The following is a 15,002-nucleotide window of genomic DNA, read 5'->3' on the forward strand; positions in this document are numbered from 1 at the left end:
AATAGCTAAAACAATCTTTCAAAACTTATTTTAGGGCTGGGGATATGGCTCAAGCGGTAGCACGCTGGCCTGGCATGCGTGCGGCCCGGGTTTGATCCTCAGCACCACATACAAAACAAAAAGATGTTGTGTCTGCCGAGAACTAAAAAATAAATATTAAAAATAAAATTCATTCTCTCTCTCTCTCTCCTCTCTCTTAAAAAAAAAAAAACTTATTTTAAAGCTACAAAAGTTGAGACAGTGTGGTACTGGTATAAGAATGAACTTATAGATGAATGTAATAAAATTGAGAGTCTAGAAATAAACTTATGAATCTTTGATCAATTGATTTTTCACAATAATGCCAAAACCATTTCATGGGAAACAACTAGTCTTCAATGAACAATGCAAATAACTAGATAACCATATACAAACAAAGGAATAAAGTTGGATCACTACAGCATAGCATATAAAAAATTAACTCAAAATAAACCAAGGCCTAAAACTATGAGTGAAAACTATAAATTCTTCAAAGGAAAAAAGGAATACATCTTCATGGCTTTTGATTAGACAAAAGATTTTTAGATATGACACAAAACAGCTAACTTGTACCACATCAAAATTAAAAATTTTGCGCATCAAAAGACAATATCAAAAAGTAAAGCAAAACTTCATATAATGGGAGAAGATATTTGTAAATAATATATATGATAAGGGCTAGTACCCAGAACATAAAAAAGAGCTCTTATAATTTAATAACAAAAAGACAACCCAAACAAAAAATGGGCAAAGCATTTGAACAGATATTTCTCCAAAGAAGATAAACAAAAATGGCCCATAAGTACCTGACAACAGGCTCAACACATTAGTCTTTTGGAAAATGCAAATCAAAACCACATGAGGTACTATTTCATACTACGATGGCTAAGAAAAGAAACAAATCAACCTAGAAAATAAGTGGTGGTAAGAATGTGGAGAATCAGAACACTGCTGATGGGAATGTAAAATGGTGCAGTCACTGTGGAGAACAGTGTGACAGTTCCTCAGGAAATCAAACAGTTTATCCTAAGATCCTGCTGATGGCAGCCCTACTCATAATAGACAAAAGATAGGAAAAAACCCAGTCATTAAAAGATGAACAGATACAATGTGGTATATATTCACACAATGAAAGATTAGCATTAAAAAGGAATCAAGTACATGACACATAGCAGTAAAATGTATGTGAACTTTGAAAACACAGTAGTGAATGAAGTCAGCCATATTTAAAAGGTCTCATGTTGTATAATGCCATTTATAGAAAGAATTCTGACTAGGTAAATCCATAGAGACAGAAAGCAGATTGGTGGTTGCTAGGAGTTAGGGAGAGAAGAATATAGACTGCTTAATAGGTATGGATTGTTTTGAAACTTGATGGAGTTGATGGTTGTACAACATGGTGAGTATACTAAATGTCATTAACCTGCAGACTTAATTTTTTTTTTGGTGGTGTTGGGGGAGGGGTCAAACCCAGGGCCTAATGCATGTCGGGCAAGAAATCTATCACTGAGCCGCATTCCTAGCCTGACCTGTATACTTTAAAATGCCAGTTTTATGTTATGTGAATTTTACTTTGATATGGAAAATCTCAATGATCATGGTTTCTAAAAACAGTACACTGCTTTCAAGGTTATAAAGTTGAATTTTATAACATACATATTATTTAATTTGCATGAAATTCAATAAAGATCAAACTAATTTAAAGAAATGAAAAGCATACCAATGGTTGCATGGGACTAGAAACAGACACTGACTACAAAGAAGCATGAGAGAACTTTCTGGAATGATGGAAATGTTCTGTACCTTGGCTGTGGTGGTGGTGATGATGAGGTATATAAATCTATTAAAATTATCAAACTGTATACTAAGAGTTGGTGCATTTCACACACATCAATTGTGCCTCAATAACATGTTTTAAAAAAGAACTTTTTAAAAAAATTGTTGCTGTGGTGTTATGGATTGAACCTGGTGCCTTGTGCATGCTAGACAAGTGCTCTATACCACTAGGTTATATCCCCAGCCCTATTAAAATTTTATTTTGTGACTGGGCCTAAGTTTCCTGGGCTGGCCTGGAACTTGTGATTCTCCTGCCTCAGTCACATGAATAGCTGGGATTACAGGTGTGCAATGCTGCAACCAGCAATAAAGTTGCTTTATAAAAAGTTTTGATTACTTTTTAAAGCCCAATGTTAGCATGTAAGTAATCTGCCTCCCTTGAATGATCAAAATATCTTTGATAGCTAGTGTGCAAAGTACTGTAGATGTCACACACTCAATGTGGTCATAAGCAAAAGGCACATCTGCCAAACTATCCAATACTGAAATAATACTAAATAATGAATAAATGAATAAATACTAAAAAATGAATAAACATGTTGCTTACCAATTCTGGAAGAGGACAAATAGTTCCAGTATTCATATACAATCCTTCTACTACAATGAAACGTCGAGTTACACGAGCCTTGCGAGGATTCTTAAAAAAAAGAACCAGATTATCTTAAATTTCAGTAATTCCAAGTAAAAAAATCTGTTACATACTCCCTACAAAGTTCACCTCACAAGATTTATTCATAAAATAAAAATGGTCTAAATGAATTTAAAGCTCAATGTTTGAGATCCTGTTTTTTTTTTTCCCCCTCAGACATGTTTTTCATTCACAGCACTGACTAGGGAACCTCACACATACTTACAGCACTTGAACTGTGTTAAAGCACAAAGGAAACCCTCCAACTCCAGAGAGACTGGGATGGGACCCAAGGAAACTCTGGAGAAATTTTATATCATGATGAAGCACTGATTCCTGGGCTACATGGGTAAAAACTACTGATCAAATAATATGGCTAGGATTTGTGCATTTCCATGTCTTTAATTTTTGCCTAAAAGAAAAAGAACCATAATGAAGATGATGATGATGAACAGCATCATCATCAAGCAGGGAGAGGTACAGATGGTACAAGAATGGCAGGATGCTGGTAACAATGCTGGGAAAAGGAATGGGAGAAACTGCAGCTCCCAAGAGCAATGCAACTGCTTCCTTTTGTGTGCATGGCAATTTTTACACAATCAAAGGTCATAACAAAAATCACAAACTCTGATCTCCCTGACATACCAAAGTACAGCAAAACCCTTGTCCTTCCTCACTCTCCCACTGACCTGTCACTGGGCCAAGTAAAACTCAACTATGACCTTGGTCTAATGATGTCGAGGGTTGGGTGGTGATGGAGAGCCTATTCAAATAATATGGATCTCCCAACACCCTGCTCACAGCAGGTCACTATAAATTCTTCACATGGTAAGAATCTGTAGATGCTTCAGGTGTGTCTGAATGAAAAAATACTGGTGGCCGCAGATAAGAGTTAGAACTCACTTCCTACTCAAAAGGTTTCTTGCCTCTAGACATTTGCTCCATTGGACAGTTAGAAACTCAAGTATCAGCAATGCTTTAAGGGGGCAGTTTAGGCAGTTGAGGTCCAGCAAATTATACATCACTAAGGTTGTTCAATCTTGTCATTCAGTCAACTCAAAACAGAATGCTTCTCAGATAGCAACATGGATCTATCAGGAGTCAATGATGAAAAGAGGTCACCTTTATTTCACCATGGTGGCAGGCATTCTGCCTTAAAAAAAAAAAAAAATGTTCTATTTTACCTTTTTTTTTTTTTTGGCTGGACTAGGAATTAAACACAGGGTCTTGTACACGATAGGTAAGTTTTATTATACTGAGCCATACCTCCAGCCCAAGTATTTTCTTAGGATTTTAAAATATTCATGTAAGAGTCATAAGAAATGAAAAAATATATTAAAAAAAAGAAAAAAAAGAATTTAAAAATTAGCTATTTACATCACTCAATGATAATTTTTGTCTCTTTGTATATGTCTACTACTTTGTTCAAAGTTAGAATTATATTGCAATAATTTCAGAAACTGATTTTAAAAATATGACCATTTCTAGATTATTTAGTATTATTTAAAATATGATTTTAATGGAGATATTCTACTTTGTGGGAATAACACAAATAATCTAACTATTCTAATGTTGGATTTAAGTAGTTTCCCTCATTTTGCTTTTTGTGTGGGGAAAAAAAAAACCCACCAACCTTTAACACCATTTCTGATTATTTTCTAAATGTGACACCCCACATATGGGTCAAAGGGGAATCTAAGGGGATATCTAAGTGGAATATATTTGCCCACTTACCTTCTAGGAGGTAGGTGCCAATTTAAACTCTTCCCACTGTTATAGAGCATCCTTTGTTTCAGTACACCTATGTGGGCACTGCTTAAAAAAATGTGCCATAATTTGAAAAACTAAATCCTTTAGGCTATTTCCTTAATCATACTGCAGTAAGGGTTATTTTTCACTTGCACAGTATGTGTAAGTAATCCTTCTATGAAATTTTATTTTTCATTATTCATGAAAACTTCCACGGATTAGAAATCTTATAAAACACATGGAATATGAATATGACATCTTCCAAATCTGTACAATATTAGCTAAATAAAATAATCTACAATACACTGAATTCTTGGTCATACTTTCCAAGGCAGTATTTTTCAATCTGGTGGCCAGCATGTTATTACTAAATAAGAATAATAGAGATCTTTTTTACAATCTATAGAAAGAAATTCAATGAAATGGCTTCAAGTTTAGAAATTGTAGAAATTTCTCTGTAGCTTTTTTGTTTGTTTTGCAGTACTAGAGACTGAACCAAGAGACACTTTACCACTGAGTTACACCCACTGCCCTTTAAAAAAAAAAAAGTCTATTTTTTGAGACAGAATCTCACTAAACTAGTGAGGCTGGCCTTGAACTTATGATTCTTCTGCCTCTGCCTCCTGAGTGTCTGGGATTATAGGTGTGCACCATTGGGCCCAGCTTCCCTGTAGATTTTTCTAAACTGATCCTAAACAAAGATGACAGAATCCTAAATAAATAAAGCAAATATTTGGGAAAATGGAAATTAACACAAAATTGAGGAATGTGATGTGCATTTTCATCTGTTATTCTAGTTATGAATGAGTCAAGTCACATCTGCAAAGTCCTCTTGAAACAGTTGAGATAAAGGATACAACATTCAGGCTCCCAGAACAGTCCACCTATCACTATGTCCTGCTACAGAGCCACAGACCAGAACTACTCTTTCCATTCTTGTCATCATAGGAAAAATAAATTATAATCCTAATAGCGATGCTTTGAACGTACTTCCTCTGTGCCATTCTCTAATTAGAAACCAAGGGGGCAAATACAAACCACCACCACCAGGGGCTATTCATGTTCCTGGGACAAAGGACTGAAAACAGGGCTGCAGGTTGTAGGCAGTCCAATTACAGGGCAGTCCTTTCCCACAGGCAGCAGCTGCTTAGCGCTCCAGGGTAAGGATGGGGTGGGGAGAAAGGGTCTTACTTGGTTCATAAATAAATTAAAATCTGCTGACATTCTTTCCTCCATGTAATTGGTATGTGATTTATTCTGATATAATAAGCCTATTTTGAATCCACTAGATACATGCCCTAATGAGTTTTGGTGGTACTATACAGAGTTGAGAGTGTGTATCTCCCCCACTCACTAAGTGCAAACTGTCCCTCAACCCCCTTAATTTTGCTGTATATAATTATGGCATTGACAAGGCAATTACAATCAGTCTTGGCTCTCCAACACGAAATATATTTAATAAGCAGGAACACGCTTACTTAATATCCAAATGTGATCCGCAGGCAAGTTTTCAATGACAAATTACCATTTCATATATAATTTAGCTGGTTAGAAAGTACAAAAGAACTGTATAATTTTCTTCAAAAGAATCATACCTTTTGATCTTCGATCTCTTGTTCTTTTAGTAGTCGCTCCAGGTCAGCTACATCATTATGCTTAAATAACTTAATGTCACTACGTGATGCTTGTAATCCTTTCTGAATAGCAAAGCAGGCAGCACTATCTCTGCAAGGGAGAGAGGTTCACCAAATTGGGGTTAAAGGGCCTTGTCAACATTCTCAGGAAAGGAATGCTTGCTTTTGTGAGTTAACCAATCTCCAGTTGTTAACTGGAACACAGCAAATAAAACATGTTTGAGCATTCATATGTCACTGTTTGCTCTTCACTCTGCAAGTCCTTGTCACACAATTATCACATTTAATCTATTCTAAGCAGTGCATACTTGCCAAATTCTAACCTCTCTGAGATCAGGATGCACATATCAAATGACTCACATGCTTGCTCTTTCTAAGAAATACACAACATATTGGTGCAACTCACTATCAGTGTCATCTCTGATGTGACTGTTATTCTGCTATATTTTCTCATGGGAAGCAACAGTGGTAGCCCAGCTGGACAGAAGGGTTCTGAACAATAACCACTTAACTATGACCAAACGTTATAGGAAAAAACTATAGCTCCAACCTCACTCAAACCAGCAGAGACTGAGAAAGGGAACCTCGACTTGACCCTTGAGGGGCTATAACAAAGTATCCCACACCCTCCCGGGGGCTGGGACTTTCATTGCTAGCTGGTGACAAGAGGACCCTGTCCTCCCCACTGGGGTGTTGGCAGAGACCACATGGGGTACATAAAATTCCATCCCAGTATTGGGGCACCCTCCTGGTTTTTGCTTGGTGGTGCCAGACGTCACTTAGGGAAAAATCAGTACTGTCTTCATCACCCAGCAGCAATGAAGAAACTTCCACCTCAGATGTTAATGGAGGCCAAGTAGGAACCTGGGATGGGACACCCTAGCAGCAGTAACAAGGAGGCAGTCCCCCACTCCTTCCCTTGTTAGAATAGTGTCAGAGAAAGCCGACAGAAAGAGTTGGTTTAAAGAAGGTATACACTGTAGTACATTATATGACATGCTCAGGTTCCAATTAAATATTACTTATACCAAGAATCAGAAGAACTTACACAGAATGAAGGAAAACAAATGTCAATACTGAGGTGAAAAGAGAAAACAAGATCATCTGACAATTATCTCAGAATATCCAACACAAAAATGTTTCAATGAGCAATTATTAACATGCCTGCAAAAAGTGAAATAATAGGAAGCCTCAGTAAAGAAAGAGAAGTTATAAAGAAGAATCCTGAGAAGATATTAGTACTGAAAAACAAAACAAGACTTTATTGAACGGATAGGAAAGAATCAGCGAATGGAAAGATGTACGAATAGAAATGATTCACGGTGCACAACAGAAAGAAAATAGGCTAGGAAGAAATGAGCAGAGATTCAGGGATCTGTGGGAGTATAATAAATGATGGAATATTTGTGTCACTAGAGTTGTAGAAGGAAAAGGGAAAAAGGGTGGGACTAATAAAAAGGTTCTCAAAGAAATAATGGCTCAAAACTTCCCAAATGGGACAAATGGCTTAAACCTATAGACTAAAGAAGCTGAGCAAAGCCCGGAACAGTAAACCCAAACAAATAGATGCCCAAACACACCATAGTCCAATTCCTGAAAACAAATGATCAAGAAAAATATCTGAAAGCAGCCAGAGAAAACAGACTTGGTAGAGTGCACAAATCTCAGTCTGATTTCTTTTCAGTGCTTATAAACCTGCAATGACCTCAATATTTTAGTTAATCTAAAAACATGAATATGAAATAAATAAGTGAACACAGACAACAGATTGAAGGAACAGACTTAAGTTCGTGAATAAACTTTGTGCTGAAATTTTCTGTGTGTGAAACATCATCACCATTCACTGAAAGGAAATGAAGCACTGTGCCTGATGGATTTGTCAAGACCAATTTATCAAACAACATTTTTACCTTTAGCATCCCTGCATTCAACTGAATTTCAGGCAAAAGTATTATATTTAATATGCAGAATTGGAGGCCGATGGCAAGATCCTCTGAGTAAGATCTTCCAGCAATTGTCTCCCCAGATTCTGAATTTACCAGTTATTCATAAACTAAACTATTACCACCAAGAACTACGGAAGCCAGGTAAGCGAGAGACTACAGGGCTTACTTTTAGTGTAACAAAATGAAAAGACACTGAAGAAAGCAGGAAGGAAGGAGTTACTAGAGAATCACCCCTTCCCTAACTCCAAGCCGAGAGAAACTTCCTGCATGGGGGAGAGACAGGGAATTAAGTTTAGGCCTTAGACCTGAAACACAGATACCAGGCCCACCACGATGAAACCCGGTACCAGAAAGAGTCCCATTACCCTTACCACCAGGGAAAACCTCTGAACTGAACCTATGGACCTGCATTAGCCAGGCTGCACAGAGACTGCCTCTGCCACCCCTCCTCCACGTTGGGGTGGCAGGCTTAGAGCAAGACTCTGCCCTTTGAGGAGTAGGGCATGAAAGCTGGCATAGGAATGTTTTGAAGTGGGAGTGCCAGGCCTGCCATGTTAAGACTCAATGCTGGGTAGAAACCAAAGACCTCATTCACAGGCCAGAGCTCGAAGATGAGTGACTGAGACACACCTCTGCCTCAGGTGGAGACCCATGTGCCAGTGGGATAGGCCAAAGTTTTGGCCTGCATCACTGCCAGGACTGAAGTGGGCCTGAGGCACATTCCCCGTGCTCCCGGACTGTATATGTCCCTGAAGCTGTGAGACTTTGGTGTGATCCAGTTCAAGTGTCAGCCTTGGTATCTGAAGAACTGTCTTTACCACTCCTTCCTCAATCTTGGGTAGTACAGCTACTGCTGGGCCAGTGCTCACAGATGGCACTCCAGATTTGCCTAAGCACCAGGTAGAGAAGGACATGCTGACTGGTGATATAGACTTGTGCAAATGAAAAGACACACTGAAGTCTTGGTATGTCCTTTAGACTGTGCAGGTCCTTATGGCTCAAGAAACTAGAAAAACACACATATGAAGAACACACATACACACACACACACACACACAATCAATCAATTAAACACATAGGTGCCTCTTTGAAAAGATAGACAAACCCTTAGCTAAAAAAAGGATAAGACTCAAAAATCACAGACAAAACAACCAAAGAGGTGAAAGATCTTTACAAGGAAAACTATAAAACAGTGGTGAATGAAATTAAAGAGGATACCAGAAAGTAGAAAGACATCCTATTTTCAAGGACTGAAAAAAAATCAGTATTATTAAGATAGATATGCAATCTAAAATCATCTACAGATTCATTGCAATCCCTAAAAAACAAAGACATTCTTCAAAGACAAGAAAAAAATATTTATATGGAACCACAAAAATCCCCAAATGGACAAAGCCATCTTGAGCAAAAGAACAAAGCAGGAAGAACCATACTATTTAACTTCAAAATGTAATATAAACCTACAGTAACTAAAATAGCATTGTATCTGGTGTATAAGCAGATATATTAGACTAGTGGAACACAACAGAGAGGCTATAAGTAAACCCGTTTCTAGGGTCAAATGATTTTGAGCAAACACACGCCAGAGAAAGGATAGTCTTTTCAATGAATGGTGCTAGGAAAAAGTGGATATCCACATGCAGAAGAATAAAGTGAAACTCCATCTCTCACCAGTTACAAAAACCAACTTATAATGGATTAAGGATTTAAAGACCAGAAACTGTGAAACTATTAGAACAAAACAGGGAATATGCTTTAGGATATCTGAATGGTTAAACAAGTTTTTAGATAAGGCCTCAAAAGCACAGAAAACATACGCAATAGTCAAACAGGATCACATCAAACTAGAAGCTTCTGTACAGCAAAGGAAAACAAGAAAAGTAAAGAGACAACCTACAGAATGGGAGAAAATACATGTGTTTCCTCAAAAACCTAAAAACAGCTGGGCATGGCAGTACATGCCTGTAATCCCAGCAGCTCAGGAGGCTGAAGGATCCTGAGTTCAAATCCAGCTTCAGCAACCACAAGGTGCTAAGCAACTCAGCAAGACCCTGTCTCTCAATAAAATACAAAATAAGGCTGGGGATGTGGCTCAGTGGCTGAGTGCCCTGAGTTCAATTCCCACCCCCCCCACCACCACCCCCCTCCAATAACTAAAAACATACCTGATCCAGCAAATCCCACTCCTGGTTATTTAACCAAGGGAAATGAAATCAGTCTGTTGAAGAGACACCTGCACTCCCATGTCTACTACAGCATAATTTACAATAGCTAAGAGATAGAAACAACCTAAATATCCATCAGCTGATAAATGGATTTTTAAAATGTGGTACAGTTGGGTATGGTGGCACATGCTTGTCATTCTACCTTCTTGGTAAGCCGAGGCAGGAAGATCGAAAGTATAATATAAGTGTGGGTAACTATCTGAAAATAAAAATTAAAAAGGGCTTGTGTGCAGTTCAGTAGCAAAGTACTTGCCTAGTATGGGTTTGACCCTTAGTACTATAAAAGGAAAGAAAAAGAAAGAAATGTGTCACATAGAAAATGAAGTACTATTCAGCCATAAAAAAAATGAAATCCTGTCATTTGTGGCAATCTGGATGGAAATGAAGATAACTACGTTAAATGAACCAGGCAGAGAAAGACAAATACTATATGATTTCACTCTTATGTGGAATCTAAAAACATCGGGAATGGGAAATTCAGAGTAGAATGGCAACTATAAGATGACAGAAAGAACAGCAGGGAGGGAGAGAAGGGGAAAGTTTGGTCAATGAATACTAAGTTACAGTTAGATAGGAGCAAGAAGTTCTGGTGTGATTATAGACAGTAATTATGCACAGTATATTTCAAAACAATAAAGCACATTAAGTCTTTACCATAAAGAAACCATAAGAGCTTGAGGGGATAGAAGTTTAAATTGATCTATATAGTACATAATGTATACACGTACTGAGATATCACACTACCCAATCAATATGGACAATTTATATTTTTATGAATCAGTCAAAAATAGATCATGTAGAAGAAAATAAACTGTCTAATGATTCCCTGGAAGCAAAAAAGACACTAGGTATAGTGCATGGAAGGATATGTAGCTTAGGTTTCCCACCAGCTAAAACTCAAAACATAGTATTCATTGAATCTGAAAAAGGTAGCTACAAGTTCACTTCTTCTGGACTTAAACTCAAAAACGAATTAATAGTGGGTCCTTGAATAAGTGGTAAATAGATGATGACATTGCAGTTATCTCTAACTCTGCTTTTATGGAAAACAAAGAAACACTGTTTAAATCAATGGCTTTCAAGTTAGTGGTGAGTCTTTCACAGTATTTAATTTTAATTAAAATGCCCAACTAAGCCTTCCTCAGTGCTCCAGATTACTGAAGGGTTCTGGTGAGGATTGGGTCACATATACCTTGAAAATCCCTAGGGAGCCTCAGCTCTGTAGCGGGTGCAGTGGAAGGTTCTGCCACTGCACAAGCAGCACCTCCAGTGGTGAGTGGCAGGTAACAGGACAGTGCAGGGTCCAGGCAGGCCAGGCTCCAGCATTCAAGTACTCGGACCCCTCTTTTTTTTGTTCATTGATTTACTGAACTAATATTTAAATGAATACTATTAAATGATAAATGTGATCCTAAGCAATGGGCTTTCAGCAAGAAACAGAAGAAAATAATCAAAGACATAAAATTATTAACTGTTATAAGAACTAGAAAAGAAGAGTGGAGAGAGAATGTCTCTTCATGCTTGAGGGGAATGAAGGGCAGGCAGTGGGAATGTCAGTGCACTGATTCATAAGGATATCAAATTCTTTCTGGCAGGGGTTTTGACCTGCTCTGAGAAGTTGAGCAAGGCTTCCCAGCAGAGCAGACATTATAAATATAATGAGCAGGAAATAAATTGATGACAAGAGGAGGGAACAGTATTCCAGGCATGGGGACTGCATGTACAAAGAACTTGAGGGGAGAGGAAACCAGTGTGTAAGGCTAATGAGGAGGCTACAGCTCAAATATCTGGGGAGAAATGGTTAAAAGGAGAAAAAAAAAAAAAAAGCCTGAAAAGGTAGTTCACATCTTCTCCTTGCCAGCCTTTGCATTTCTAGTGACAGCAGTATCATGCATCCAGGATCTGCTGTGGGCAGTAAGGACATTTTCAATTTATGGCTCCCGTGTCCTTAAATAAACTCTAAAGCAAGATTAGCAGAGATCTGAGTTTGGGATGGATGGGTGATGAGAAGTGACTGCCAGGCAGAATGAGCAGTGTGAGACCATGACATGGACTCAGGAGGGCACCACAAGGCCACAGAACTGAACAGGGAGGGCAGGTGGTATGCCTCATCTAAATGTAAATAAATAAAATCTCAATAGCAGATGACAACTGAAACCTTCAAGCATCCTTGAGTAAATGTCTCATACCCTTTGTATATTTCTTTACAAATAAAAAGAAAACTTCCTATTACAGTATGTAGAAAACTTCCAATGGAAGAATTCTCTGAGATGGTCAACATTTCAAATTCTGACTGGAAGTACAAGTAAAGCTGACTTACACAAATACAATGTCTCCTCTCTTAGAGTAAGCAGGAATCGCACTGGCTATGGTGGAAAATCCATATGAATATATAATGGCTTCTTCAGTCTTCATAAATTTTGCCAGGCGCTCTTCCAAATCCAAATGAACATCTATTTCAACAAAAAAGTTGAATAAGTTAAAACTGTCTTATAATGATTGATTCTTCCTTTACACTAAAAAATAAAGAAAGGAACATAATAGCTTAATAACACTTTCACCTTATGGATAAAATCTATTTTTTAAATAATAAACTATTAAAGATATATTAAAATAATTCTAGGCTAGAAGCACTTCTGAAAAACACGAAATTAACATCAACTACCTTCCTATCTATAAATGTGTGACAGAGGCAATTTTGCTTTTATTTCACTCTACTGTAGGAATTCCAGATCCACTGACTATCTACTTTAACTTCCTGGAGCAAAAACACTGAGGCCACGTTAATATACCGTCTTTTTGCATTTTAGAGAAAGGACCTGTAAACTCTGCAGGAGATGGTAACATGTATTAGCAATTCAGTGACGATGTCTTTCACAATCTGTGTTAGTATTCTTTGTGGCATCTGCCATCTCTTTGTAGGATTGGGCTTCTGTCTGAATTTCTTAAGAGTATACCGGGAAATTCAAGTTTATAATACCAAAAGAAACAGGATACCTCCACAGAAGTAGCTTATGAAGAATGCTGATGTAATGATTAGATAATTTATAATTATTAAACTGACCTGTTTTTATTTCCCTCTTAAATCAGGGTTCCTTACAGCTGTGCCATGAGGCTTCATGTCCTGGGATGAAGGACAGCAATGCTTAGAGTGAACAGTCTACCAACTGCCTTTGATCCTTAGAACTTCAAAGTAGTTTTACAATGAGACATTATCAAGGAGAGAAATGAATTTTTAAACATTCCTTTTGCTCTTTTAACTGCAGCAGGACCCACATCTGGAGGACTAGATCACAGTTTTCCCATTTGCTCTGTACAAGAAGCACTTCTGACACAGGAAGGAAGAAGCTGGGTCCTGCCAGCTCTGAGGGAGAAAGGAGCGGGTGATAAGAGATAGCAGAGACAGATTTTTGAGATGGTGGAAGAAGAAGCTGTGGTATGTTCCCTGAGGGGAAGGCTGAACTAGGGACAACAGCAGGGGCCAAGACATTTCCACGTGAGGGACATTTCCAAGTGGTAGAGAGTGCGGATAGCTGGCAGGGCCCACTCTAGTTATAGACTTCTTAAAAGGATGTTACAGAACTGTAAAAATGAAGTCACATTCCAGTCAAGTCATGATTAAGCATAAAGCATGCTTCTCTTCATTTCATTTCAACTTATACAAATGGAATCTAGAGTCATGAAAGAAACACATGAAATATTCAATTTCCATTACCAATAGAGTTATCTTCAGACTGGATACTTTTCCTTATGTCAACATTAAACAAACGTGGGATTTTACAATAACACTAAGTTTGGTGGACTAGATCCCAGTTGAGCCAAGTAGGGGATATTGTGACATTACACCAAGTCCAAGGCACCTTCTAAGAGAGATGTTATTAGTGAAAGGTTTCAGGCAAAACCTGGCTGGAGAGCGAAGAGTAGTTGAGAACTGAAGAGTCCAAGCAGATGAGTAAGGGTTAATCTCAGGGAGGTCATCCCTCACATCCTAGTGTTACCTCCCAGCCACTTCTCACTTTGCCACCAAGCAGACCCCAAGGAAGAGGCCTCCTTCAATTATAGTGCCTCTGATTGGGAGAATCTACCACAAACCTCCCCAAGTAGTCAGCAGATGGGCTGCCCAGGACATGGTGGACTGCTTTCATTAGACATCCCAATTTCAAAAAAGAAAATCATGCTATGGACACAGACACCTTGTTTTTGCTAACTATAAAAGGGATTTTATTTTAAATCATTCTATAGACTTCTTAGCTCTAAATGACTCCTGACTGATGAGAGATGAGACTGTAAAACTGAACATCGTTTTGTTTCAGGGCTTCAGAGTGAGCAAGTGAGTGGATGAAAACTGGCATGTTAGGACTACCCCATCATTACCTACACTCCTAACTGTTTATATACAGGTGCTGTAAGGTAGCAAGAAAAACCTTCAAACTATAAATCAACACCTAAGTACAAAAGTTTCAGAAAGACTGGGCTTTCCTTTTATCTAAAGATTCTGGGTTTGGCAGATACTGGCCTTGCAGAGCAGGTTCTGTGACAGGGTGACTGCAGAACTAGTTTCTCTTGATGCTAGTTTGTGCAATGAAGAAACTCTCAACCCAAGGGAGGGGAGACAGCAAGGAGAAAAACAGGGAGCTATTCTTTGACTTCTGATGTTCATGTCTTCTGTGAACAAATGCATTTCAGCAATTGATACTTCAGCTCTGGATGGAACAAAACTCAAGCACTGCATTCTCAAAGTCACAGCAGCAGATACCACTGCAGAAGGTGCTCCAGAGAGTCTCTACAAGACTCAGAGCACTGGGCCCATTTTCTCACACTTGCTTATCTTCATGTCTAGCTCCCAGATCAGAGGCTCTGGCAGCCAAGGCCACCATGAAGTTCAGATTACAGACAGGCCTTGGGGTCCCCCGTCACCTGGTGTGCATCTGGGAAAACCTAAAACTGCGCTGTGCCTCTCAGTGCC

At 38.4% G+C, this 15,002-nt stretch overlaps 1 protein-coding gene across 1 annotated transcript in view; it reads right to left on the bottom strand.

Annotated features, from left to right (window-relative positions):
- LOC308631511 (serine palmitoyltransferase 1-like) overlaps positions 1-15,002 on the bottom strand; it is a 58,636-nt gene that overhangs the window by 15,015 nt on the left and 28,619 nt on the right. Inside the window, exons 6-8 of the mRNA XM_081262804.1 lie at positions 12,357-12,489; positions 5,827-5,956; positions 2,402-2,491 (exon numbers count right to left, since the gene is read on the bottom strand). Coding sequence (XP_081118930.1) covers positions 2,402-2,491; positions 5,827-5,956; positions 12,357-12,489 — 353 coding nt within the window. The remainder of the gene's footprint in view (positions 1-2,401; positions 2,492-5,826; positions 5,957-12,356; positions 12,490-15,002) is intronic.

The sequence above is a fragment of the Spermophilus citellus genome, assembly GCF_964194105.1.
Source record: "Spermophilus citellus genome assembly, chromosome: 12".
Classification (NCBI taxonomy): Eukaryota; Metazoa; Chordata; class Mammalia; order Rodentia; family Sciuridae; genus Spermophilus; species Spermophilus citellus.